General features: G+C 38.8%; 1 protein-coding gene across 2 annotated transcripts in view; it reads left to right on the plus strand.

Annotated features, from left to right (window-relative positions):
* The window catches only part of MATCAP2 (microtubule associated tyrosine carboxypeptidase 2), a 76,315-nt gene extending 59,958 nt beyond the window's left edge, over positions 1–16,357 (plus strand). For both annotated transcript variants that reach the window (XM_086692647.1, XM_086692644.1), the window contains 2 exons: positions 11,048–11,145; positions 13,810–16,357. In XM_086692647.1, the coding sequence (XP_086548773.1) occupies positions 11,048–11,145; positions 13,810–13,971 (260 nt within the window). In that variant the 3' untranslated portion in view covers positions 13,972–16,357. The remainder of the gene's footprint in view (positions 1–11,047; positions 11,146–13,809) is intronic.
* Positions 16,358–27,818: the final 11,461 nt, after the last annotated feature.

The raw sequence follows: 27,818 nt of genomic DNA on the forward strand, positions 1-27,818 counted from the left end.
TATCAAGAATGGATGCTGTTATTGTCAAGTGCTTTTTCTGCATCTATTGAGAGGATCATATGGTTCTTATCCTTTCTTTTATTTACATGGTGTATCATGTTAACTGGTTTGTGGATATTGAACCAGCCCTGCATCCCAGGAATAAGCCCCACCTGATCGTGGTGAATAATTCTTTCAATGTATTATTGGATCTGGTTTTCCCGTATCTTGTTGACAGTTTTTGCATCCATGTTCATCAGGGTCTGTAGTTCTCCTTTTTAGTGGGTCTTTGTCTGGTTTTGGAATCAAGGTAATGCTAGCTTCATAGAATGAGTTTGGAAGTTTTCTATCCATTTCTATTTTTTGGAACAGCTTCAAAAGAATAGGTGTTAACTCTTCTTTATTTTTTAATTTTTTTAATGTTTTATTTATTATTGAGAGACAGAAACAGAGCATGAGCATGGGAGGGGCAGAGAGAAGAGGCAGCAGGCTCTGTGGTTTTCATTTGCCTGGAGCAGTCTCCAGTCTCTGAGCTGTCAGCACAAAGCCCAACGCGGGGCTCAAACCCACAAATCACAAGATCATGACCTGAGCTGAAGTTGGACGCTTAACTGACTGAGCCACCCAGGCCCCCCAACTCTTCTTTAAATGTTTGGTAGAATTCCCCTGGAAAGCCATCTGCCCCTGGACTCCTGTTTTTTTGGGAGATTTTTGATTACTAATTCAATGTCTTTATTGGTTATGGGTCTGTTCAAATTTTCTATTTCTTCTTGTGTCGGTTTTGGTAGTTTATATGTTTCTAGGAATTTGTCCATTTCTTCCAGATTGCCCATATTGTTGGCATATAATTGATTATATTCTCTTATCATTGTTTGTATTTCTGCAGTTTTGGTTGTGCTGTCTCTTTCATTTGTGATTTCATTTATTTGGGTCCTTTGCTTTTTCTTTTGATCACTCTGGCTAAGGGGTTTATCAATTTTGTTAATTCTTTCAAAGAACCTTTCACTGCTCTGTTCAACTGTTGTTTTTTTTTAATTTTGATATCATTGATTTATGCTCTAATGTTTTATTATTTCCCTTCTTCTGCTGGTTTTGGGCTTTATTTGCTGTTATTTTTCCAGCTCTTTTAGGTGTAAGGTTAGATTGTGTATTTGAGACCTTTGTTCCTTTTATGACCGCCTTTGCTGCATCCCAGAGGTTTTGGGCTATTGTGTTTTCATTTTCATTGGCTTCCATGTACTTTTTAATTTCCTTTTTAATTTCTTGGTTAGGTGTGCCTGGTTGGCTCAATTGGTTAAATTTTCGATTCTTGATTTCGGCTCAGGTTATGGTCTCACAGTTTATGAGTTCAAGCCCCATGTTCGGCTCTATGCTGGCAGCATGGAGCCTGCTAGAGATCCTCTCTCTCTCTCTCTCTCTCTCTCTCTCTCTCTCTCTCTCTCTCTCTGCCTCTCCCCTGTGCACTCAAAAGAAACTTCAAAAAAATTTCTTGGGTAACCCATTCATTCTTTAGTAGGATATTTGTTAATCTCCAAGTATTCATTTTCTTCCCAAGTTTTTTCTTGTGGTTGATTTCAAGTTTCATAGTGTTGTGGTTTGAAAATATGCAAGGTATGATCCTGATCTTTTTGTACTTGTTGAGGGCTGATTTGTGTCGCAGTATGTGATCTGTTCCAGAGAATGTTCCATGTGTACTTGAGAAGAATGTGTATGCTTTACGATGAAATGTTCTGAATGTATCTGTTAAGTCCATTTGGTCCAGTGTGTCATTCAAAGCCATTGTCTCCTTGTTCATTTTCTGCTTAGATGATCTGTCCATTGTTGTAAGTGGGGTGTTGAAGTCCCCTACTATTATGGTATTATTATCAATGAGTTTCTTTATGTTTGTGTTTAATTGATTTATATATTTGATTTTTCCCATGTAGGGGGCCTAAATATTTACAACATTTACAATATCTTACAATCTTCTTGGTGGATAAACCCCTTAATTGTGTTATGTTGCCATTCTTCACCTCTTGTTAAAATGTTTATTTTAAAATCTCGTTTGTGGGATATAAGTATGACTACTCTAGTTTCTTTGATGACCATTGGCATGATAGATGGTTCTCCATCTCCTTACTTTCAATTGCAGGTGTTTTTAGGTCTAAAAATGGGACTCTTGTAAGCAGCACATAGATGAGTCTTGTTTTCTTATCAATTCTGATACCCTGTGTCTTTTGATTGTAGCATTTAGTCCATTGACATTTAGAGTGAGTACTGAAAGATATGAATTGTGTTACCTGTAGAGTTGGAGTTTCTGGTGATGTGCTCTGGCTCTTTCTAGTCTTTGTTGCTTTTGGTCTTTTTTGTTTTGTTTTCATCTTTTCCCCAAAGAGTCCCACTTAAAATTTCTTGCAGAACTGGTTTAGTGGTCAGGAACTCTTTTAGTTTTTGCCTGGAAAACTCTTTATCTCTCCTTCTATTTTGAGTGACAGTCTTGCTGGATAAAGAATTCTTGGCTGCATATTTTTCCAATTCAGCACGTTGAATATATCCTGCCATTCCTTTCTGGCCTGCCAAGTTTCTGTGGATAGGTCTGCAGCAAACCTAATCTATCTTCCCTTATAGGTTAAGGACTTTTTTCTTCCTTGCTCTTTCAGAATTCTTTCCCTGTCTGTGTATTTTGTGAATTTGACTATGATATGCCTTGGTGATGGTCAGTTTTTGTTGAATCTAATGGGAGTTCTCTGTGCTTCTTAGATTTTGATGTCTGTGTCCTTCCCCAGATAAGTTTTCAGCTATAACTTGCTCACATAACCCTTCTGCCTCTCTTTCTCTCTGTTCTTTTCTGGGACTTGTATGATTCAGTTGTTATTCCTCTATAATAAGTCACTGAGTTTTCTAAGTCTTGTATTGTGCTCTTTTGCCTTTGTTTCCATCTTTTTTTCTGCTTCATTCTCCATAATTTTTTCTATATCACTGATTTTGCTGCTCTGCTTCATCTGTCCTTGCCATCATAGCATCCATTCGAGATTACACCTTGGTTATAGCATTTTTAATTTGTCTGACTAAATTTTACATCTTTTATCTCCACAGAAAGGGATTCTGTGCTTTTTTTCAACATATTCTTATTATCATGGTTCTAAATTCTAGTTCATCCTGCTTCTTTCTGTGTTGTTTAAGCCCCTGGCTGTCATTTCTTCCTGTTCTTTCTTTTGGGATGAATTCCTTCATTTTTCATTTTGGAGGAAGAAAAATTAATAAAATAAAAAATTTAAATTAAAAAATTTTTTAAAAATTAAAAAAAATAAATGAAGCTAGATCCTAGGTGTGTTTTGGTCTGCTTGTTGAAAGAAGCTTTATGGAATAGAGAAAAAAGGGGAAGAAAAGGGGGAAAAGAAAAAATTTTTAAAAATTGACATAACAAAATCAAATAGAACAAAAAAATCTAAAAAATTAAAAATAAATTTTTCTATATCCATGGAAAAGAAAGGAAACAAAATTTAAACAGATAAATGAACCAGCAAACAGAATGAAACCCAAATGAAGTTACATCCAGTTTCCCATAGAACTCAAACTGTGAAGTGCTCTGTAGTTGGTACACTAAGCAGGTGGGGTGACTTGTGCTGGTCGTCTAGGGGATGTGTTTAGAAGGCACTGTTGGGCAAGGCTTGGTGTAACAGCTCTGTTCTCCACTAGGTGGCACTGCTTAGCTTACTGGGGTGGATCAGTGTGGTGTGCATGCACATGTGCAGGAGAGTTGGAAATGGCTTCATCCAGCTCCCTAATCTCTGGCACAGGAACTTTGCATTCTCACTGACCTGTGATCGAGCACAGGTCTCAGGACTCCTTCCCCTCCCCGCCTCTACCCTGCTCGTGTCCAGGCTGTCTACCCATCAGGTGGCACCTCCCTCCAGAGTTTTATCGCCGATGGGGTTGTGTTTCAAAATCCCACACTTCAGAGACCCGTGGCTTGGACCCATTCCAACTCTTCAGGGGAGAGTCTCACTGAGCAATGGCGAACGGTCAGCTTGCCCCAGAAAATGTTCATGCCATCATGCAGCAGCAGAGGTTCAGAGATTGTGGCAAATCACAACACACAGCAAGCACCAGGTTTCACCACACTCCAGTGTCTTTGTCCCAATACCAGCAAACGTGGCTGCTCTCCAGGTCCGCTGGGACCTTTCCCTGTGGGGAGGCTTTATGACCTCTACCAAATGCACTCCAAGCAGGGGAAGCACTTCTCCCCGTGTGGCACATGGACCCCTGGACCACTCTGCCTGCTCCTGGGGATTCGCCCTCCTTCCTCACCAGAGTGCCACCAGCCACTGAGCTCTGGAATGTCAGACTCTGTGCTCCACTGTTTATAGAATCCCGGTAGTATTGAGACTCTCTCCTTTAATCCTGTTATTGGGATTCTCTCCTTTATCTCCTGTTATTGGGAAACAGATTTCTTGTTCAGTCCCCTGCAAGTGTTTTCACTCTTTCTCTCCAGGGGAGTGTTTTCCCTGCACTCTCCCAATGACTGCACTCTTCTCCTCTGTCTCTGCCAAAACAGCTCCCTACCTGCTGTGGCTTTTCACTCCCCCATTTCTCCTCTCCACACTGTGTACCTGCCAGTTTCTGGGCTCAAGTTATGCAAATTCTGTCTGCTCAGTCCTAGGTGTGCAAAATGGTTTGGTGCTGATCTAGCTGCATTTCAGGGACAAGAGAAGCTGAGGGAGGGTCTCCATGCTGCTCTGCCATCCTTTGGTTTTTATTTTTCCATATCCTTACCAACACTTACTGTTTTCATTTTAAAAATTATTATTATAATCATCCTAGTGGGTATCTCATTGTGGTTTTTTGTTTTGTTTTTTAAATGTTTTATTTTTTAAAATTCCAGTGTCATTAGTATAATGTTATATTAGTTTCAGGTTTACAATATTGTGATTCAGCAATTCTATATTTATTCAGTGCTTATCACAATAAATGTACTCTTAATTCCTTTCACCTGTTCCATTCATCTCCCACCCACCTCCCCTCTGGTAACCATGAGTTTATTCTCTATATTTAAGAGTGGTTCTTTTGGTTTCTTTTTTTCTTTGTTTTGTGCTCCCTTGCCTCAGAAGACAGATCTAGACAAATGTTGCCAGTGTCCAGTTATTCCCTGTGCTCTTTTCTAGGATTTTTAGTTTCGGGTCTCACATTTAGGTTCCTTAAATCATTTTCAGTTTATTTTTGTGTATGGTGTAAGAAAGTGGTCCAATTTTCCCAACACCATTTGTTGAAGAAAGTTTTTCCCATTGAATATTTTTGCCTCCTTTGCTGAAGATTAATTGACCATATAATCATTGGTTTATTTCTGTGTTCTCTATTCTTTTCCATTGACGTATGTATCTATTTGGCATCAGTACCATACTGCTTTGATTACTAGAGCTTGGTAATGTATCTGGAAATCAGGATTGTGATAACCTCCCGTATTGTTCTTTTTCCCAGATTACTTTGGCTATTTATGGTCTTTTGTGGTTACATACAAATTTTAGGATTAATTGCTCTAGTTCTTTGAAAAATGCTATTGGTGTTTTGATAGGGATTGCATTAAATTTGGAAATTGCTGCGTAGTATGGTCATTTTAGCAATATTGTACAAATCCATCAGCATGGAGTATCTTTCCATTTGTGTCACCTTCAGTTTCTTTCATCAGTGTTTTATAGTTTTCAGAGTACAGGTCTTTCATCTCCATGGTTAAGTTTACTCCTAGGTATTTTATTTTTGGTGCAATTGTAAATGGGATTGTTTTCTTAATTTCCCTATATGCTCAATATCAGGGTATAGAAATGCAGTGGATTTCAGTATAATGGTTTTGTGTTGTGCAACCTTACTGAATTCATTTATCAGTTCTAGGAATTTTTGCTGGAGTCTCTTCATTAAGTTCTTCATTAGTAAACCATACTAAAAGCATTAAATCTATACTCCTCTCCCGACCACATTTTAGGTATATGGTGTCATAATTTACTTCCTTTTATTTTGTGAGTCCCTTGACTGATTTTTATACATGTGCTCTATTTTATTACTTTTGTGGTTCCTACTTTCCTTATTCCTGCTTATGGTCTTTCCTTTCCACTCAGTGAAACTCCTTTAGCATTTCTTGTAAGGCTGGTTTAGTGGTGATGAATTCCTTTAACTTGTGTTTGGGAAATTCTCTCTCTCCTTCTATTCTGAATGATAGCTTTGTGGGATAGAGTATTCGTCATTGCAGGTTTTCTTTCAGCATTTCAAATCTATCATGCCACTCCCTTCTGGCCTGCAAAGTTTCTGCTGAACAGCTAATAGTCTTAATTGGGTTTCTCTTGTGTGTAACTGTTTTCTTTTCCCTTGCTGCTTTAAAAAAAAAAAAAATTAATGTCTATTTATGTTTTGGAGAAAGAGTGCAAGTGGGGCAGAGACAGAGAGGGAGGGAGACACAGAATCCGAAGCACGCTCCAGGCTCTGAGCTGTCAGCACAGAGCCTGACATGGGGTTCAAACTCATAAACCACAAGATCATGACCTGAGCTGAAGTTGGACGCTCAACCAACTGAGCTATCCAGGCACCCCCTTTCCCTTGCTGCTTTAAAATTCTCTCTTAGGGGCGGCTGGGTGGTGCAGTCGGTTAAGCGTCCGACTTCAGCCAGGTCACGATCTCACGGTCCAGGAGTTCGAGCCCCACGTCGGGCTCTGGGCTGATGGCTCGGAGCGTGGAGCCTGTTTCCGATTCTGTGTCTCCCTCTCTCTCTGCCCCTCCCCCGTTCATGCTCTGTCTCTCTGTCCCAAAAATAAATAAACGTTGAAAAAAAAAAATTTTTTTTAAAAAATAAATAAATAAAATTCTCTCTTAATCTCTGCTTCTTGCCATTTTAATTACTATATATTCTAACAAAACAGAAAAATCAAATAAAGGAAGCTAGATCCTAGGTGTGTTCCAGTCTACTTGCTCAGAGAAGCTTGATAGAAAAGAGAAAAAAACATTTAAAATTTTAAAAAAATTAATAGAATAAAAAAGTGTTTAAATTTAAAATTTTGCTCTTTCTGTATCCAAGAAAGAGAAAGAAAAGAAAAAGAAAACAACATAAAAACAGAAGCAAAGAAAACAACCAAACCAACAAACAGCATGAGACCCAAATGAAGTTATATCCAGTTTCCCCTAGAATTGAAACTGCAGCATACTATAGTCTGTAGACTAAGCAGTTGGAAGGGATTTGTGCTGGTCTTCTGGGGGATGTGCTTGGAGGGCACAGGTAGGCAGGGTGTGGTGTAACAGCTCTGTTCTCCACTTGGTGGCTCCGCTTAGCTCAGTGGGGTCGGTCTCTATATGTACCTACTAGAGGTGAAAATAGCTTCACCCAGCTCTCTAATCTCTGGCACGGAATTTTGTGCCCTCACAAACATGTGATCAAACACCCCTCCTTTTTCTTAGCCTTCCATCCACTCCCCACCATTACCTTCTATTCAAGCTGTCTGCCTACCAGGTGGCACCTCCCTCCAGAGTTTTATCCCAGATGGGGCTGTGTTTCAAAACCCCACCCTTCAGAGACCCCTGCGGTTTAGACCTGCACTGATTCTCTGGGGGAAGATCTTGCTGAACAATGGCTGGGTGCTGGCTTGTCCCAGAAAATGCCTGCTCCCAAAGCAGCAGAGGCTCAGAGTTTATGGTAAATCACAACACAGCTGGCACCAGGTTTTCCTGCACTCTAGTGTCTTTGGTCCAATTTCAGTAAAAGTGGCAGCTCTCTGAGGTCTGGTGGGACTTTTGCCCACTGGGAGACCTCTACCAAATGGATTCCTAGCAGGGGAATCTTTTCTCCCTGGATGGCACACGGGGACCTTTCAGAGTACTGCTCCTGGGGATTTGTCCCACTTCCTAACCAGAGCACTGCCAGGTGCACCGAAACTTCAGACTGCACTCCACAGTTTATAGAATCCTGGTGATATTGGAACCCTCTCCTTTTACTCTGTAATAGTTTTGGGGAACAGATTTCTTGCCCAGTTCCCTGTGTTTTCACTCTTTTTCTTTCTCTCTAGTTGCTTTTGGGGGGAGTGCTTTTCTTACATGATCCCGATCCGCTGCATTCTCCCCCCCCCCCACCCTCTGTCCTCTCTCCGCAAAAATGGCTCCCTGTCCTCCATGGCTCCGTGACTTTTCTGTCCCCCAGTTCACCTTTCCACACCATGTACCTGCCAAGTTCTCTGGCTCAAATTATGCAGATTGTTGCGTTAATCCTCAGATCAGTTCCCTTGGTGTTCAAAAATAGTTTGATGCTGATCTAGCTGTGTTTCAGGAAGGTGACAAGCTCAGGGTCTCCATACTACTCCACCATCTTAATTCCATCTCAATTGCTCTATATCTTGGTGTGGATCTCCTTGGGTTGATTTTATCGGGAGCCATTTGTGCCTCCTGATCTGGATTTCTTTTACCTTCCCCAGATTAGGGAAGTTTTTAGCTATTATTTTTTCATATAAATTTTCTTCCCTCTTTTTTCTCTCTCTCCTCCTTCTGAGGTCCTTAGAATGTTATTATGCATGATGGTGTTGCTGAGTTTCCTTAATCTGTTTTCATTTTTTATTGTTTTTCCTGTTCAGCTTCTTGATTTCCATTACTCTGTCCTCCAGGTTGCTGATCCATTCTTCTGCTTCCTCTACTCTACTATCTATTCCCACTAGTGTATTTTTAATAGCAGTTATTGAGTTCTTGATCTGGGATTGGTTCTTTATGTTTTCCGTCTTTTTGTCGAGGGTCTTAACTGAAATCTTCCACTCTTTTCTCAAGCCCATGAGGCCATTACTTTAAATTCTCTGTCAGGCATATTGCATAAACCGTTTCATTTAGCTCTTTTGCAGGGATATTGTCCTATTCTTTCATTTGGGAGATATTCCTCTGTCTCATTTTTTCTAACTCTCCTGGATGTGTTTCTTTGTGTTAGTAAAGTCAGCTACCTTTCCTGCTCTTGAGATTAGTGGCCTTATGAAGAAGAGGTTTTGTAGTGCTGTGTGGTTGGGGTGGGGCATATGGTGCCTGCAAGATCCACAGTGGTCTGCTGTTGGAGGGGACCTACAGCCATCTGGGAAAACTCCTGTGGAGGCCAGGATGGAGGGGTAGATCCGCAGGAGAATACAGCTTTGCAAGCTGGGCGAGGGTCTGCTCTCTGAGGGGACCTGTAGCTGTTTTGGAGAACTGCTGAGGATGGGCTGGAGGGGGCAGGGTGCATTGTTAGCAAGCCAGGTGGAGAGTATTTGTCCTGGTTCCTGCCTATGTCCATGTATCTAGGCTGTGGTTGGGAGAGGGATGGCACCCATCAGCTCTTTTGTTCTTGGAGAAGTCTTCTAAAGATTCTTGTCCCTCCAGCACACATGCTGAGATTATTAAATAAGTCTCCTTCCCATACACCCCAGTGCTGCTTCTATGCTGCACCTCAGTGGGGTTGTTTGGTATGCTTTCTCTTTAAGGTTAGGGACTCAGTTTCCTATTGCTCTCCAGGTCTCCCATGCCAGAGCTTCGTGATTTTTAAAGTTCCAGGTATTAAGCCCCACTGACTAAGAACCCATGAAGCTAAGCCCCTCTGGCTTTCAAAGCCAAATGTTAAGGGATTTGTCTTTGTAGTGCATGTCCCCTATGTGTAGGGTGCCAGGTGTGGGATCTGCTCCTCTCCCTTCACTATGTTTTACAATGATCCTCTCTCCTTCCTGCATGGTTACGGTGTTCCTCTCTCCTGAAGACAATCTCCTATCTCTGCCCTTTCTTCCCTCTTCAGTGTGGCCTCTCTACATTTAGCTGTGGAGAGTGTGTTCTTCCAGGCTTCAGGTTGTTTTTTTGAGTTATTTACACTAATGTGGGTGTTAATAATTATCTCCATCTTGGGACAAGGTGAGCTTAGGATCCTCCTACTCTGCCATCTTCCTTGGAAGTCCTACCGCACTGGGGTTTTGATTTGCATTTCCCTGATGATTAATGATGTTGAGCATCTTTTCATGTGCTTTCATGGTCCTTTGCATATTTCCTGTGGATAATTGTCTATTTAGACCCTTAGTCCATTTTTTTATTGGGTTACTTTTATTATCGAGTTTAAGAGTTCTTTATATGTTCTAATTACAAATCTCTTGTCAGATACAGGATTTACAAATATTTTCTCCCACTCTGTGGAGGAAAAATAGCTATAAGGAAAGTGTTCCTTATAGCCATTTTTTAAAATCTAGATCCAGTCAGGGCTCATGCATTAGGTATCTCAAATAAGAGTTTTGTTCCTACTGAAAAGTAGGACCAGCTTATGAGATAGGAGCCTAGTTTACAAAGTGTCCCACTTTTTGTCCATAATTCCTATGCTTTTAGCATACCTAAAAAAAAGTAATACTTTCTTAATGTAGGACTTAATGGAGGATAGAATTTTAGTCTGTTTAATAGAGCAAAATTTTAGAAAATTTACATAAGTTATGTCACGGGAGAAAAATTTTCTTTGTGAGTGGAACACACTCTTAACTAGTCTCCATTCCCGTGGGCTGTTCCTACTTTCCATGTCTTCATATTTTGTTCTGCTTTTTAAGTGTCCATGTTAAAATCCAGTTCTAATTCTTATTTTCATATGGAGGAATAGTATCAACATTACCTATAACTTTTTAATGGTGTAAGGAGTAGCATTTTTAAAAACCAGGGGTTTCTGAGATCCCATGTCTTCACATTGCCTTTGAGATTCACTGCTTTGTAGCCATCCTTCCCCTTGCCTCAAGTGCCTCTGTGTACATGGGAGTTAGGGTTATGACCAAATAGTGGGAGTGTGGGTGACGTATTTATGAGTCCTATATTTTTAACTACCTGTGTTTCTTTATAACTGGAAAAAATGCTGCTTTAATTATGGGAGTGGGGATCGGGAGAGAAAAAATTCTTAAAGGGAAGCTGCCACTCGGCACATTATCCTGGTGCTTCCCAAGACCCTCTATTTTATGTTATGAAGACAGTTAATTTGCCGTGTATATTTTCACTCAGGGCTGATTCCTACAGTAAAGGGAATGGGTTAGTATCTAATTACTTAGTAATTTTACTAAACGTCAGAAAATAAATGCTATTGTGGTTCCTCCAGGGTGCTTCAGTAAAGACCAGGTCTACTTGGATGGCATCCTGCAGATCCTCCGGTACAGAGAGACCATTGACTTTCATCTACTGACTGCTCTGGGGAAGGTGAGTTCAAATTGTTTTTATACTTTGTGTTGGAGTAAGTTTCCTTCTTGTGATAACTGGAGGGAAGAAGTATGGTTGTTACAAAACCAAGTTTCAGAATTTCTTCGTGGACAATAAGAGGTAAATGAAGGGAAAAATAAATTTGGCAATGTATTTTTAATGTACATCATCTAAAGCATTTTAAAGTGAGCTGCAAATATAACACTTTCCCCTTTATCTCCCAAATATTGTGACATGACCATGTGATTTTTTTAAGAAATGTATCACTGATTCAATACAGTATCTAAAACACAGTCTACTTAATATTTCTCAGATTATCCCAAAAATGTCCTTTGGATCCTGGCTCACAAAAAAAGAGCTACAATCAGGATTGGATCCTGCATTTGTTCATAATATTTAGTCTCTTAATCTGTAACAGTTCCTCTTGTGCTGCCCTCTACCAAGTGTTTTTGTTTTTCCTGACATTTTTGAGAGTCCAGGACCATTTTCTTGGGAATTCCTACAATCTGGATTAATGAATTGTTTTCTTATGGTTAGATTCAGGCTAAACGTTTTTTACCAAGAATACACTACATGCGTGACTTGTTTATAGTGCATCATGCTAGAAAGCACACATGTGATTTTGTTCCATTATCAGTGATACTTCGTTTGATCACTCGGTAAATTACAATGGAAAGATCTGGAAAGATCAGAAAATAAAGGTATCTTTTTTGTATTAAATAAGTAATCTGTGGGGTAATACCTGTGAATGTACTGTTCCTTAAATCTTTCAAGGAATGGTTTTAATATCCATTGTTCTTTGCCCAGTTAACTACACTAGTGGTAGCAAAATAGAGATATTTTGATTCTTTTACATTTCATTCTTTTTTGTAGTATTGTTATGGATTTCTCTTTAAAAAAAAAAAAAAACTTTGAGAGAGTATGAGTGAGGGAAGGGCAGAAGAGAGGAAGACACAGAATCGCAAACTGGCTCTGCACTGTCAGTGCAGATCCCAAGGTGGGGCTCAATCTTGCAAACCAGGAAATCATGACCTGAGCCAAAATCAAGAGTGAGACACTTAACCAACTGAGCCACCCAGGAACCCCCAGACTTATTCTTTTATTCAGCCCTTCCATTGGCTACTCCTTTGTTTTTAGAAACATGTCATCATGTTTGCTGGCTAAGTAAAATATGCTGGGCTCATTTTAGACTTTTTCTACCCAAATCTCAGCTGAGATATTTTTCTAAGGATACAAATTTAATACACAGGAATCTGTTGCATGTCTACATATTAATAACAAAGCAGAAAGAGAAATTTAGTCCCATTTACAATCGTACCAAAAGGATAAAATATCTAGAAATGAAGATGCCACAAACAAGTGGAAGGATATACTGTGCCCTTGGATCAGAACAATTAATACTGTTAAAATTTCCCTAATAGCCAAAGCAATCTACAGATTCAGCACAATCCCTATCAAAATACCAGTAGCATTTTTCACAGAACTAGAATAATCCTAAAATTTGTACAGAACCACAAACAACCTCGAATAGCAAAGCCATCTGAATAAAGAAGAACCACACTGAATGTGTAAGAATCCGAGATTTCAAGGAACACTACAAAGCTGTAGTGATCAAAACAGTATGGCGTTAATACAAAAACAGATACGTAAATTAATGGAACAGGATAGCCCAGAAATAAACTCATGCCTTTATCAATTAATCTATGATAGAGGCAAGAATATACAGTCGAGAAAAGACAACTTCCCTCAGTAAATAGTGCTGAGAAAACTGGACTGCTTTCTTACACCATAAACAAAAATAAACTCAAAGTGGATTAAACACCAAAAATTAAAAGCAAACAGACACAGTAATTTTTTGGACATTGACTTTTAGCAACATATTTATGGCTGTGTCTCCTCAGTCAAGAAAGGAAAAATAAATTACTAAACCACACCAATATCAACAACAAACCCATTTTCATTACACTTAGTGGTGTAAATACTCAAATAATTTCAATAACTTAAATTTTAAAATGTAATAAAATACAATATGAACATGATTTCTTTATAATCTTTCCACTGAATCAGGAAGAGTGTTGATCACAAGACAGTAGTTTTTAAAGCCAGCCATGTTTTGGAATTTAAAGTTGTAATGACAGTTTCTAGAACTTAAGCCAATCTTTGGTATTTATGGGTGAAACGTTTTATGTAGGTAAGTGAATAACGTGAAATTTTATAAAATATTTGCTTACAAAAATGCAAAATAAAAGTAAAATAATTCAACATAAAACACAATTTTATTTCTGAAATTAAATAGAAAATAGGAATTCAGTATATAATTGTGCTGATTTTCCTAATTCCATAATATGGCATTTATATTCTAGCTATTTCCTGGGTTCTTTTATTTAAATTTAGGACATTGGTTTAGATTTAGAGTTTCTCATACACATGTATTACATTTAGTTGTATAATTTCTAGACAAACTGAGTATAAGTCCAAGATTGAGTGTTAAATCAGTACTAGTGATTTTTTAAAACACATTCTTATTTAATATAGTAAAGGAAGTCACTGATTTTTGTTACTTTGCAGGTATTAAAGTAATTTGAAAACCAGTCCATGTAAAGTTTCACTTAAGACTTAGGGAAGAAGTTACTTACGTATAAAAACTATCTTCCTTTTTTTCAGGTCTCTTATGAAGATGTGGATCGCTTAAAAGGATTGGCAGTTATTGAAAACATGAGGGTCCCTCATTTCCTGCAGGACCATGGCCGATACATGGAACATTTAGAGAAGATCATGGAAGTGAATGAATTGACTGACAGGGAACTGAAAGATCTTATATATTAATCAGCATTCTTGCAGACATAGTGAAGCTATACCTCTATATTATAGTTAGGTGCAGTTAGCACCAGCATATTTATAAAAGATGAATGTTTACATGAGTTTTCTGAAGAATGATCTGCAGTATTCAGCTGAATTTTTAAAAGGTTAAGTACAAACCTTACACTGTTTCCCTAACATGTTTCTATAGGCTGCAGGGGGAAGTTCCTCCTATTTTCATCTGGATCTCAACAGAGTTCAATGAAAATACTACTGGTGAGTGTTTTTGAAGAATCTTGGTCAAACTGAGTAATAAGCATCTGCCTGAGCACCAAGACCAGCCCTGGCTAGAGACTGAATTCCAGTCTTGTTTTAACTACAAGATTATATTTTACTTGATAAATAATGGTAATTCTTTGAAAAATTAGTTTTGTTATGCTCCCAAAAGCTAGCTGCTTTTTTTTCTTTATTTTACACATTATTGTTTCACCTGATCAATTTATAGGAACTAAATTAGAGAATTACTTCATTTTATCTAGTTATTCCCTAAACTTTATTTGCTGAAACAAACTTTATCCCTTCCAGATTTTAACGAAGTTTTAGGGTCTTTCCCTCCCCATTCCTGTATATAGATGGTAAGTACAAGTGGTTTGTCTACATAGACTAAAATAGCTGGGGAAGAGAGAGAAGCTACTCACCTTTTTGTTAAATGGAGTGACCAGCAAGACACAAATACACTAATGTAGTTTCTGTAGGAGCTGGATGTTGACTAGGTAGCATCTACCGTAAACTTGACCATGCCCTGAAAAGTGGAATTCCTGGACATTGCCATTTGGTAAACTGGTCTTGTGATATTGGCTGAGTATATTTTATTTCATCAAGCCAATAATGACAGTTTGACTTTGAAAAATGAGAGTTCTGTTTTGCTACATTTCCTCTGCTAAAAGCATATACCCCTAGCTTTGTATAATTTATTGATTTCAATACATACTTGGGTATATATACTTGGAATCAAATAGTTCTTCAAACAGCTTATTTTAATGATCAGGAAGAACACTGCTGTAAATACCCCATTCAAAATTGCTACTGTAATTTTTACCCAAAGCTATCTGAGAGTTTATCTTTACCTCATTTCAGGCTTAAATATGGTGCTAACACTGGTAGATGTATACTGCAAAGCCTGGTCCACATTCCTGCTAGGAAATTATTTTAGGAAATTTTACACAGGCTAGGTTATGTGATTTTCTCATTCACATAGCTAGAAGGGCTTGCCTCCAAGAAGAATGTTGCAGCAGACAGGATGTATTCTAACTGGCATCTGGTGGTTCTCACAGAGCCACACATGTCACTTTTGGTAAGTAGCAGGCCAGGCCCTTTGGAGCATTAAACGTACGCACACAGTGCCATGATTGCTGGAGTGTGGCCTGCACATTTCTGTGCAGAGCCGGGGCATATACACTGTGCCAACACTGACCAGATACTGGAAAACCACTCTTGACCCCTCGAGCATATTTCCTTGTAGCATAGTCCTCCAGTTTCAGCTTTGGTGTAGCATTTTCTAACTTTGTCTTCAAACTTATCAAAGGTGATTGTGAAAACTGTGCATTATTAACTGGAAATGAAGTATAGACAAATGGCAGTATTTTACGTCCTGTGATTTAAGCCCAAATGCTTATAAATTCAACATTTGTAGGCAATAACTGCTAATCATATGTTACAGTTTAAATATAAAGGAAAATCACAACAGCCTTAATATCCTGTTGGTCAAAGGATTATTTATAGTGATTCTAGTCCCTGAATTTTAAAATGGATATTCTGTATCTGAGTTGGAAAAGGAAACACTTTCTTGCCTTACTGCTTCAGTATAAAGACAAAAACCAGTGCTATCCAGACAAAAAAATGACCTTAAATCACATTGATTGTCTTAAGCTATTTTAAAAGTTAGCAATGAACCAAAAATTGTTGCAGATTAGCAGAATACTTAAAGAGCTCTAAACTTTAAAAGTTGGGATTGAAGATTTAATTAATGTTTATTCTCTTTCCTGAAATAGCACTAAGGTCAGTTTTGTTCCCTAAAATTGAAGTTTTAATAAATAGAAAATTTATAGCAGCAGTACTTAGGAGAATAGTTGAAGGTTGCATTAATTTTAATAGTTACTTGCTGTAGGCTATTGAGGATTAGAATTTCATCAGTTTTGTCCACTGTAATTCTAACATAATTGTATCAAATACAGTTGGGTTTTCACATCAGATGGGATTCAGAGTGAATTGTTTATATACATAAGTCCATAGTCTCCATTTCTTTACATTTTCACCTTTGTAAAAATGTTTAAGATTTGTATTGTTTGTTTTGTATATATTTGGGCATCTTATGTTTAGCTGTAATAGAAATAAATAGCACTGAAGTTCTCAAATGAAATATGTGAGTATATGTGCATGCAAACCTTAATTATATTTTTGTGGTATTTCTGGGTTTTATATTGTGTGGTAATTATTGAAGAGACCATTGTTTGTTTATCTTCTAATGTCCTTTCTTATAAAGTACTACATTTACCACATTCCACCTTTCCTCTAATTCAGCTCATACCCTTATGGAGCTGTTCACAGTCCAGTGAGGAAGAGTGGCACAGAACCACGTTACAGCATGGCCAGTCTCATGCCCAAAAAGTGCTACCAAAAGAACATGAACTGTAATCAATGGGCCTGCTTCTGTGTTTGAGGCACCTAAAGATCACTTGCAAAGTGGTTAGGGTCCACAATATTTCATTACCACTCTGCAAGGCTTGTGTTTGGAATCTGAGCAGCTTTAGCCCAGGAGAAGGAGTAGACCACAAGTACAGCTGCTTGGGTCATCAAGGGCCTGGAGGAGATCCCTTGAGACCTCCAGCAAGTGCCCAAAAGAAGCCAGTGCTTTACCCTTATGCTTAGTGGTTGTCTTTGAATTTACATCTTTACTTGTGAAAACATTGTCAGCTGGCTTTGACATCCATTTTTCTTCACTGATTCCAGTACCTAAAGGAATTAATTTCTTAAAACTAGTGCTAGGATGTGAAATACTGATGTTTGTTAGCTAGCTATGGAAGAGCTTTAAGAATACATAGAATTTTGAGAGCACAGAGAGCAAGAAGGTGGCCATCTGCAAGCCAAAGAGAGATACCTGAACATACCCTTCTCTTATGGCCCTCAGAAGAAACCAAACCTGCCAATACCTTGATCTTGAACTTCTAGCTTTCATAACTGAAAGAAATTGCATTTAGAGGAAGAGGACAAAGCAAAGAGAACAGAAATTTGACACTGAGAAGAGACAACTGAATATTCCACTTCTTTCCAGCCATCCAGTTATCCTTTACTGGATAAAGACAACCAACTTCAGAAAATGATGTCAGCAACATGGCTGAATAACACGTCCCTCATTTGTGCCCCTTCCCCAACCTCCCAATAATTTGGCATCCATCCATAGGCAAAAGTGCCTGTGTAGGAGCTTTAGGATCCAGCAACACACACAAGCAATCCAGGAGGAATCTTGCCCACCCATGCATTGGGTAATAAACAGACCAAGGTCCTGGCTTGGACGCAGCAGTGGCCTGTGAACAAGTTTCAACCCCTCTCAGCTGCAGTGTGCAAACCCCTAGGAAACACTAAATCTCGGGCAGTAACCCATGGACCGGAGAGGCTTTGTGTAAGTCAAAGTTACCAGCAGAAAAGTTTCAGCACACCATTGGAGCAAAAAATATGTTTAGATGCATTGAAGAGGAATAGTTTAGCCTCATCATTTCTCCCCCAAAGTGGAACAACTCCAGGCCAAGCGAGATCTCAGCTTGTGATTTCTCCTGTGGGGGGAAATGGGAGTACAGAAGTGTCCAGCTTCCCCACCTTTGCAGAATGCTACCAAAGAGGCCCATTTCACTCTCATCCCATTCAGAGTACTGAATCAAGTCTGTGTGACTAGGGCATGGGAAGAAGCTGGAAGGGTAGCAGATATGACTTTTGGAGGCCATTAAAGGGATATACAGTCTACCAACTGCATCACAGTCTCCATTAAGAAGCTGGCTCATGAGCTTCTGGGGATGCCTTACCCGTGGATCTCCCTGACTAGCCCATGGGAAACCCCCAGTGCTCCATGCATGCATCTCTCTCTCTCTCTCACACACACACACACACACACACACACACAACCTGTGGCTGGCTCTCTGCACTCCCAACAGCACTGAGAGCATGCTTTGGCAGACAGCTAGTGACCAGGTACAAAAAGTCTGCCCAAATTCGTGGGCCAGAGAGGTAGAGCTTTAGCCCTACCCTTGGGAAAGCAAAAAGACTGTCCACACCAAGGCTTGTCCATTGCAAAATCAAGAGAAGGCATACAAACTTAATGCTACCACAAGAGGGGTGCCTGAGCGACTTACTTGGTTAGGCGTCCTACTTTGCCTCAGGTCATGATCTCACAGTTTGTGGGTTCAAGCCCCACATCAGACTCTGTGATCACAGCTCAGAGCCTGGAGCCTGCTTCAGATTCTGTGTCTCCCCCTCTCCTTACCCTTCCCCTGCTTGCACACACTCTCTCAAAAATAAATTTACAAGATTTCTACCACAGGAGGCAGCAAGAAGCATGGAGCAGTCATATCCATACAGTCTGACAGTCTCAGATTCTCTACCAGAAGTGACCAAAGTTCCCCAAAACAGTCAAGATTGGTGGAAGTGTATTCTTTAAATACAAAGACAATGCAAAATTTAAGGAACATGAGAAATCAAGGAAATAGGACACCACTGAAAGATTATGATAATCCTCTAGTAACTGAACCCAAAGACATGGAGATCTGATTTAACTGATAATTCAAAATATTTAAGGAAGCTCAATGAGGTAAAAGAATACACAGACAATTCAACAAAATCAGGAAAACAATACATGAACAAAATGAGCAGTTTAACAAAGAAATCCTAAAAAGGATGAAGCATACTCTGGAGTAGAAAAATACAATGAATGAAATGAAAAATACAATAGCACCAACACCAAAGGCTCAAGCAGGAAAAAGAATCTATGAGTTAGAAGATGGAAACTCTGAAATTATCCAGTCAGGGGGAACAAAGAAAAAAGAATGAAAAAGTGTGATGAAAGCCTATGTGATCTATGGGATACCATCAAAAGAAACAATTTATAAATTATTGGAGTTGCAGGAGGAGGAGAGAGAGAGAAGGGAGCTAAAAGCTTATTTTTAAAAATAATGGCTAAAAACTTCCCAAATCTGGAAAGAAATTTGGATATCCATGTTCATAAAGTTTATGGGTTTCCAAATCCAGAGACCTACTCCAAGACACACTATAATAAAACTACCAAAAGCCAGAGTATTAAAAGCAGCAAGAGTAAAGAAGTTTGTAACTTGGAATCCCATCTTGTCAGATTGCTCAGCAGAATCCTTACAGGCCAGGGAAGAGTGGGATGATGTATTCAAAGTGCTGAAAGAAAAAAGCTGCCAAGAGTCAGCTGCGAAGATAGACAAATAGGAGGACCCTAAGCTCACCTTATCCCACAAATACAACTAGATAACATTAATAACAGTGTGAATAACTAGAAAATGATCCAAAGACTGGCAGAACAAACTCCACAACTAAAGGCTGGGAAGAGGCCACCCTGAAGAAGGTAGGAAAGGCAACAACACAGTCTGGGAGCAAAACAGACCATGGCCAACCACTATGGAGAGGGAGCTAGTGGCATGAGGGGTGAAAAACCAGACTTTTATGCTGGGGATCCCACAACTGGGGAGAATGAATCTTCATAATATTTCCGTTTGAAAGTAAGAAGGAGTGCATTTCACGAGTTCTTAAAAACAGTGACTTAAAGCCTGGAATTTAAACATTCTGTGGCCTCAGCTCTGGTACAACCCTGAGGGCATCAGGAAGTTGAGTCCCTGCCCTTAAAGAGCTCAAGAAACAGCACGTGCAGATACAGCACAAATCCAGTAGTTTGAAAAATGCTGGGGTGGGAGAGTGATTTGCTGATCGCAGAGCGTGGCCAGACAGATGGGTCATGGGGACATTCCTCCAGGAGTCAGGCACAAAGGAGCTGGCAGGTGCCATTTCTTTCTTCCACTCCACAGCATAAACAATGGGCATCTTCAGGAACCAGTGCAGTACCAACACTCCTTACTAATTCTCTTAGTAAGGCACGAAGCCCCATCACTTGTGCTTCAGCAGATCTGCCCTTCCCAGTCGAGCTCATCTTGGTTCCTGAACTGTGGGTCTCCCAGAAGACCCATGCAAACTCTGCCAACACTCTATCTCCAGAACTGTACATTTTGTGGGACCTCAGTTCTTGCAGTGGTGAGTCCAGGTATCATTTCACAAGTAGATCACTGCATTAAAATGTTAAATGTTAAAACATGCCCCACCGAACACTGCCCACAGTAGGCAAAGAGAGCCTCTGCAGTCAACTGGATGGAAGGAAAAAGAAGCCAAGGCTCAACAGCAGAGAACATGCAACATACATAGGAGACACTCTCTGAAGCGCCAGGCCCTGGGGAATGGGACACTGCACTGAAGGGCACTGTAGGACCTCTTCTTCTTAAGGCTGTTCCCATTAGAGCAAGAGAAGTAGCTGACTTACTAACACAGGAAATCAGACAAAATGAGGAGACTGAGAAACATCTCCCAAATGGAAGAACAGAACCAAACCACAGCAAGAGATCAAAGCAAAATAGATATAAGTAATATGCCTGATAGAGAACTTAATGATCATAAAGACACTCAGTGGACTAGAGAAAAGAGTGGAGGACATCAGTGAGACCCTTAACACAGCGATAAAAACCAGAGATCAAGAACACAATAAATGAAATTAAAAAACACTTGATAGAATAAATAGGCTAGATGAAACAGAGGAACAAATTAACAACCTGGAAGACAGAGTAATGGAAAGTAACCAAGTTGAGCAAAGGAGAGGAAATAAAATTATGCAAATTGATAATAGTCATAGGGAACTCAGTGACTCCACAAACATAAGAATATCTACATTATGGGGATCTCCAAAGAAGAGAGAGATAAGGGGGCACTTTATTTGAAAAAATAATAGCTAAAAATCTCCCAAATCTGGGGAAGGAAATAGATCCAGATATAGAAGCCAAGAAATTTTACCAACATTCAACCCAGGGTAATTAAAATGGCAAAAAGTGGCAATAAAGGGAAAAAAAATCTAAAGCAGCAAGAGAAAAGACAGTTACTTACAAGAGAAACCCTATAAGGCTATAAGCTGATATTTCAGCAGAAACTTTACAGGCCAGAGGGGAGTGGTATGACATATTCAAAGTGTGGAAATGGGAAAAAATCTGCATGCAAGAATACTGTATCCAGGAAGGCTATCATTCAAAATAGAAGCAAAGATAGAGTTTCTCAAACAAAAACTAAAGGAGTTCATGACCACTAAACCAGCCCTACAAGAAATACTAAAGGGGAATTTTTGAGTGGAAAGGAAGACTGTAAGTTAGAGAATATGAAAAATAAAAAACACAAAGTAAAAATAGGTATTTCTGTAAAAAATTAGTCAAGGGATCCCTAAAATAAAAGGATGTAAAAATATGACACCATATACCTAAAACATGGGGTCATGGGGATAGGAGTAAAGAATGAGTTTAAACTTAAGTGACCATCAACTTCATGTAGACTGTTATATGCATAAGATATTATATATAAACCTAGTGGTGACCACAAATCAAAAATTAGTAATAGATATACAAAGAATAAAGAGAAAGGAATCCAAGCATACCACTAAAGAAAGACAACAAACCATGAAAGAGAGTAAGAAAGGATCAGAGAAAATCTATAGAAACAACCACAGAACAAGTAACAAAACAGCAATAAATATATATGTATCAACAATTAATTAGAATGGAAATGGAGTAAATGCTCAAATCAGACAGGGTGACCTAGTGGATTAAAAAAAAAAAAAAAGACCCATCTATATGCTGTCTACAAGACACTAATTTCAGACCTAAAGACACTTGAAGATTGAAAGTGAGGGATGGAGAAACATTTATCATGCACATAGATGATAGAATAAAGCTGGGGTAACAATACTTATATCGGATAAAATAGACTTTAAAACAAATACAAGAGACAAAGAGGGACACTATAAATAAAGGGGACAATCCAACAAGAGGATACAAACAATTGTAAATATTTATGTATCCAACGTGAGAGCACCCAAATACATAAAACAGTTAATAACATATAAAAGAAGTAATTGATAGTAATACAATAATAGTAGGGGACTTTTAACACTCTATTTATACATCAATGTATAAGAAACAGTGGCTTTGAATGACACACTGGACCAGATGGATTTAACAGACATATTCAGAACATTCCATTGTAAAAGAGCAGAACACATATTCAAGTGCACAAGGAACATTCTCCAGAATAGATCGTATATTAAGCCACAAAATAAATCTCAACAAATTTTTTAAAAAATTTGGAAGTTATACCATGCATATTTTCTGACCACAACACTATGAAACTAGAAATTGACTACAAGAAAAAATCTTGAAAGAGCAAAAATTCACGGAGGTTAAGTAACATGCTATTAAATATTGAATAGGTCAACCAAGTAATCAAAGATGATATCAAAGATTACATGAAAACAGAGGGTTAGTTAAGATGGTGGAGGAGTAGGGCAACCCTAAGCTTGCATCCTCCCTTGAACACAGCTAGATAAATATCATTCTGAACACCCAAGAAATTGATTTGAGGATGGAGAGAACAAAGCTGTGCATCTCCAAGCAGAAAAAAATGACCACACTGTGGAAGGTAGGAACTGTTGGAGAGTTGATTTTGGGGAGAAAAGAGCCATGGGCTTTGCATAGGGGAAGGATCCCTGACCACTGAAAGAGGAAAGAGAAAGTGAAAAAACTGAAAACATGTATAGAGGGTTTCACAGGAAAAACTTCCCCAAAACCACTGACTGCGAAAAAATGAGAGTTTTGTGGGTATTTTTTGTTTTATTTTGGTTTGGTTTTGGGTTTTTTTGTTGTTTTTTTAATAAACAGCAGAGCACAGAATCTAAAGCTTTGGAGGTCAGTGCCATCACCAGGGACACATCTGGCAGTGCTCCACTTGGAAAGGAGGGCAGAGACCCAGTAGTGGGCAGCATGGTCTAAGGATAGCCTGGGCACACAGGGAAAAACAATTCCCCTTCATAGAGTGTATTTGGTAGAGGTAATACAGCCTCTCCAGGGTCCCCATTTGCCAGCATAGGAACAAAGATGCTGGCTGAGGGCAGCAAACCTTGGCACTGGCTTTGTGTTGTGATTTACCATAAACTCTGAACTACTGCATGATCATGCACCCATCTTCTGGGACAAGCTGGCACCAGACACAGTGCAGCAAGACCCTTCCACAGAAAATCAGAGTAGGGCCACACCATGGGGGTCTCAGAAGTTTAGAGATTTGAAATACAGCCACACCTGAGATAAAACACAGAAGGGTGGTGCTGCCTGGTAAACGGACAGCTCATACACAGGATAAAGGCAGGGATCTGATGGAACCCTGGGATACAGGAGTAGTGATTATTGACTTGTCTGTGAGGGCTTACTGAGGAGTGGTGGGCACAAGCTCCCCGTTCTGGAGATGAGAGAGTGGATCAAAGCTATTTTCACCCCTTGCCCACCACCAGCGAACAACTTCAGTGAGCTAAACAGTGCCATCAAGTGGAGACTGAAGCCACTGCACCAAGCCCGCCCCGCCCGCGACCTGCAGGTGCATATTCACTAGGGAAGTCCATCTGAGAATCAGTTTAACAGGCCCCTCGTCCAGAAGACCAGCACAGACCACGTGTACACACCAAGTCTGATCATAGAATGCTGCAAAGCTTCAGCTTTAGGGGAAATAGAATCTAGCTTCCTTTTTATTATTTAATGTTTCATTTTTTTTAATGTTTATTTATTTTTGAGAGAGACAGAGACAGAATGCGAGTGGGTTGGGGCAGAGAGAGAGAAATGAGGCACAGAATCTGAAGCAGGCTGCAAGCTCCGAGCTGTCAGCACAGAGCCTGACACGGGGCTCAAACTCACGAGCTGTGAGATCATGACCCGAGCGGAAGTCAGATGTTCAACCAACTGAGCCACCCAGGTGCCCCTTTAATTTTTAATTTTTTAATTTGTATTTTAAAAATATTTTTATTTATAAATAGTAACTATTTTAACTGTATTCTTTGGATATAGCTTCTTTTAACAAGCATACCAAAACACACCTAGGATCTAGGGTTTTTTTTTAATGTTTTGTTTTCTGGACAAAATGACAAGTTGGAGGAAATAACCGCAAAAGAAAGAACAGAAAGTAAATTTTATGGCCAGAGATTTCATCAATACAGATATAAGTAAGATGTCTGAACTAGAATTTAAAACAATTATAAGGTTACTAGCTGAACTTGAAAAAAAGTACAGAAGACACTAGAGAATTCCCTACTAGAGAGATAAAAGAACTAAAATCTAGTCAGGCCAAAATTTGCAATGCTATAATCAAGATGCAAACCTGAATGTATGCCATAACAGAGAGGATGGACAAAGCAGAGGAACAAATCAGTGACCTAGAAGATAAAATTATGGAATTAAGCTGGAGATAAAGATAAAATTAAACTGAAAAGAAGAGGGAAATAAAGGTATTGGATCATGAAGGCAGACTTAGGGAACTCTGTGATTTCTTAAAATGTAATAACATTTGCATCATAGGAGTCCCAGAAGATGGAGACGAAAGGGGGAAGAAGCTTTATCTGAGCAAATTATAGCTGAAAACTTCCCTAACCTGGGGAAGGACTCAGACATCAAAATCCATGAAGCACAGAGAACTCCCATAAAATTCTTCAAAAGAAGGCCATCACATAGACCTATCATAGTCTAATTCACAAAATACACCGACAGGAAAGAATTCTGAAAGCAGCAATGGAAAAAAAGTCCTTAACCTACAAGTGAAGACCAATCAGATTCACATATCTGTCCATAGAAAGGTGGCAGGCCAGAAGGGAATGGCAGGATATATTCAATGTGCTGAATGAGAAAAATATGCAGCCAAGAATACTTTATCCAGCAAGACAGTCATTCACAATAGAAGCATAGGTAAAGAGTTTCCCAGACAAAAACTAAAGGAGTCCATGACCACTAAACCACCTCTGCAAGAAGGGGAATCTCTGAGTGGGGAAAATAGATCAAAGGCAACAAACACCAGAAAGAAACAGAGAACATCTCCAGAAACTCCAAATTTACAGGTAACACAATGGCATTAAATTCATATCCTTCAATAATCACTCTGAATGTAAATGGACTAAATACTTCAATCAAAAGGTATCAGAATGGATTAAAAAGTGAGACCCATCTATATGCTGCATGCAAGAGACTCATTTTAGACCTAAGGACACCTGCACATTGAAACTGGGGGGATGGAGAGCCATCTATCATGTTAATGGATGTGACAACAAAGGTGGAGTAACCTTATTTCTATCAGACAAACTAGATTTTATTTTATTTTATTTTATTTTATTTTATTTTATTTTATTTTATTTTATTTTATTTTATTTTATTTTAATGTTTATTTAGTTTTGAGACAGGGAGAGACAGAGCATGAACAGGGGAGGGTCAGAGAGAGAAGGAGACACAGAATCCGAAGCAGGTTCCGGGCTCTGAGCTGTCAGCACAGGGCCCAACGTGGGGCTCGAATTCATGGACTGTGAGATCATGACCTGAGCCGAAGTCAGACGCTTAACCGACTGAGCCACCCAGGCACTCCCAGACAAAGTAGATTTTAAAACAAAAACTAACAATAGATGAAGAAAGGCATTGTATCATAACTGAGTGGTCTATCCATCAAGAAGATCTAACAATTGTAAGTATTTATACCCCTAATATGAAACAATACAAATATATAAATCAATTAAACGTAAAGAAACTCATTGATAATAACACCATAATAGTAGGGGACTTCAACACCCCACTTACAACAATGGACAGATCATCTAAGCAGAAAATCAACAAGGAAACAATGGCTTTGAATGACACATTGGACCAAATGCACTTAACAGATGTATTCAGAACATTCCATCCTAAAGTAGCAGAATACACTTTTTTTGTGAGTACACATTGAACATTCTCCGGCATAGAACACATATTGGGTCACAAATTAGCCCTCAATAAGTACAAAAACATCAAGATCATACTATACATATTTTTAGATCACAAAGCTATGAAACTTGAAGTCAACCACAAGAAAAAAATTGCAAAGACAACATAAAGGTTAAAGAACACCCCTCTCAAGAATGAATAGGTGGGGCACCTAGGTGGCTCAGTTGGTTAAGCGTCCAACTCTTGACTTCAGCTCAGGTTATGATCTCAAGGTCATGAGATTGAGCCCCATGTCAGGCTCTGTGTTGAGCATGGAGCCTGATTAAGATTCTCTTTCTCCCTCTGCCCCTCTCCCCTGCTTGCACTCTCTTGCTCAATCTCTCTCAAAATAAACATTAAAAAAAAAAAAAAAAGAATGAATGGGTCAACCAGGAAATTAAAGAAAAATTTAAAAAGTACAATGGAAGCAAATGAAAATAAAAACACGACAGTCCAAACCTTTGGGATGCAGCAAAGGAAGTATATTGCCACATAGGCCTACCTCAAGAAGAAAAGTCTGAAATACACAACTTAACTTTACACCTTAAGGAGCTAAAAAAGAAACAGCAAATAAATCTGAAATCCAGAAGAAGGGAAAAAATAAAGATTAGACAATAAATAAACAATATAGAAACAAAAAAATCAGTAGAATGGATCAACAAAACTAAGAGTCAGTTCTCTGAAAGAATTAATAAAATTGGTAACCCTCCAGCCAGACTTACCAAAAAGAAAAGAGAAAGGACCCAAATAAATAAAATCACGAATCAAAGAGGAGAAATAACAACCAACACCATAGAAATACAAAGAATTCTAAGAATATTATGAAAAACCATATGCCAACAAATTGGGCAATCTGGAAGAAATAAATTCATAGAAGCATACAAATTACCAAAAATGAAACAGGAAGAAATAGAAAATGTGAAGAGACCCATAACCAGCAAATAAATTGAATCAATAATCAAAAATCTCCCAACAAACAAAAGTCCAGGGCCAGATGGCTTACCAGGGATAAAAGAGTTAATACCTATTATTCTCAAATTGCTCCAAAAAATACAAATGGAAGGAAAACTTGCAAAAATCCTTCTATGAAACCAGTATTACTTTGATTCCAAAACCAGACACCCACAATAAAGAGGAATTACACGCCAGTATCCCTGATGAACATGGATGCAAAAATTCTCAATAAGATACTAGCAAGTCAAATCCAACAGTACAGTAAAAGAATTATTCACCATGATCAAGTGGGATTTATTCTGGGGCTGCAGTCTGGTTCAATATTCACAAATGTGATACACCAAATTAATAAAAGAAAGTATAAGAGCCATATGATTTTGTCAACAGATGCAGAAAAAGCTTTTGACAAAGTACAGCATCCATTCTTGATAAAAACTCTCAACAAAGAAAGGATAGATGGAACATATCTCAACATCATAAAGGGCATAAAAAAAAAGACCCACAGCTAATATCATCCTTAATGAGGAAAAACTGAGAGCTTGTCCTCTATACTCAGGAATAAGACAAGGATGTCCACTCTCACCATTACTATTTGTCTTAGCTTCAGCAATCAAACAACAAAAAGAAATAAAAGGCATCCAAATAGCAAGGAAGAGGTCAAACTATCACTATTTGCAGACATGATACTCTATGCAGATAACCTGAAAGACTCTACAAAAAAAAAAAAAAAATTGCTACAACTAATACATGAATTCAGCAAAGTCACCGGATACAAAGTCACCGGATATA

The sequence above is a fragment of the Puma concolor genome, chromosome A2, assembly GCF_028749965.1.
Source record: "Puma concolor isolate L17-30 chromosome A2, mPumCon1.1.hap2, whole genome shotgun sequence".
Lineage (NCBI taxonomy): Eukaryota > Metazoa > Chordata > Mammalia > Carnivora > Felidae > Puma > Puma concolor.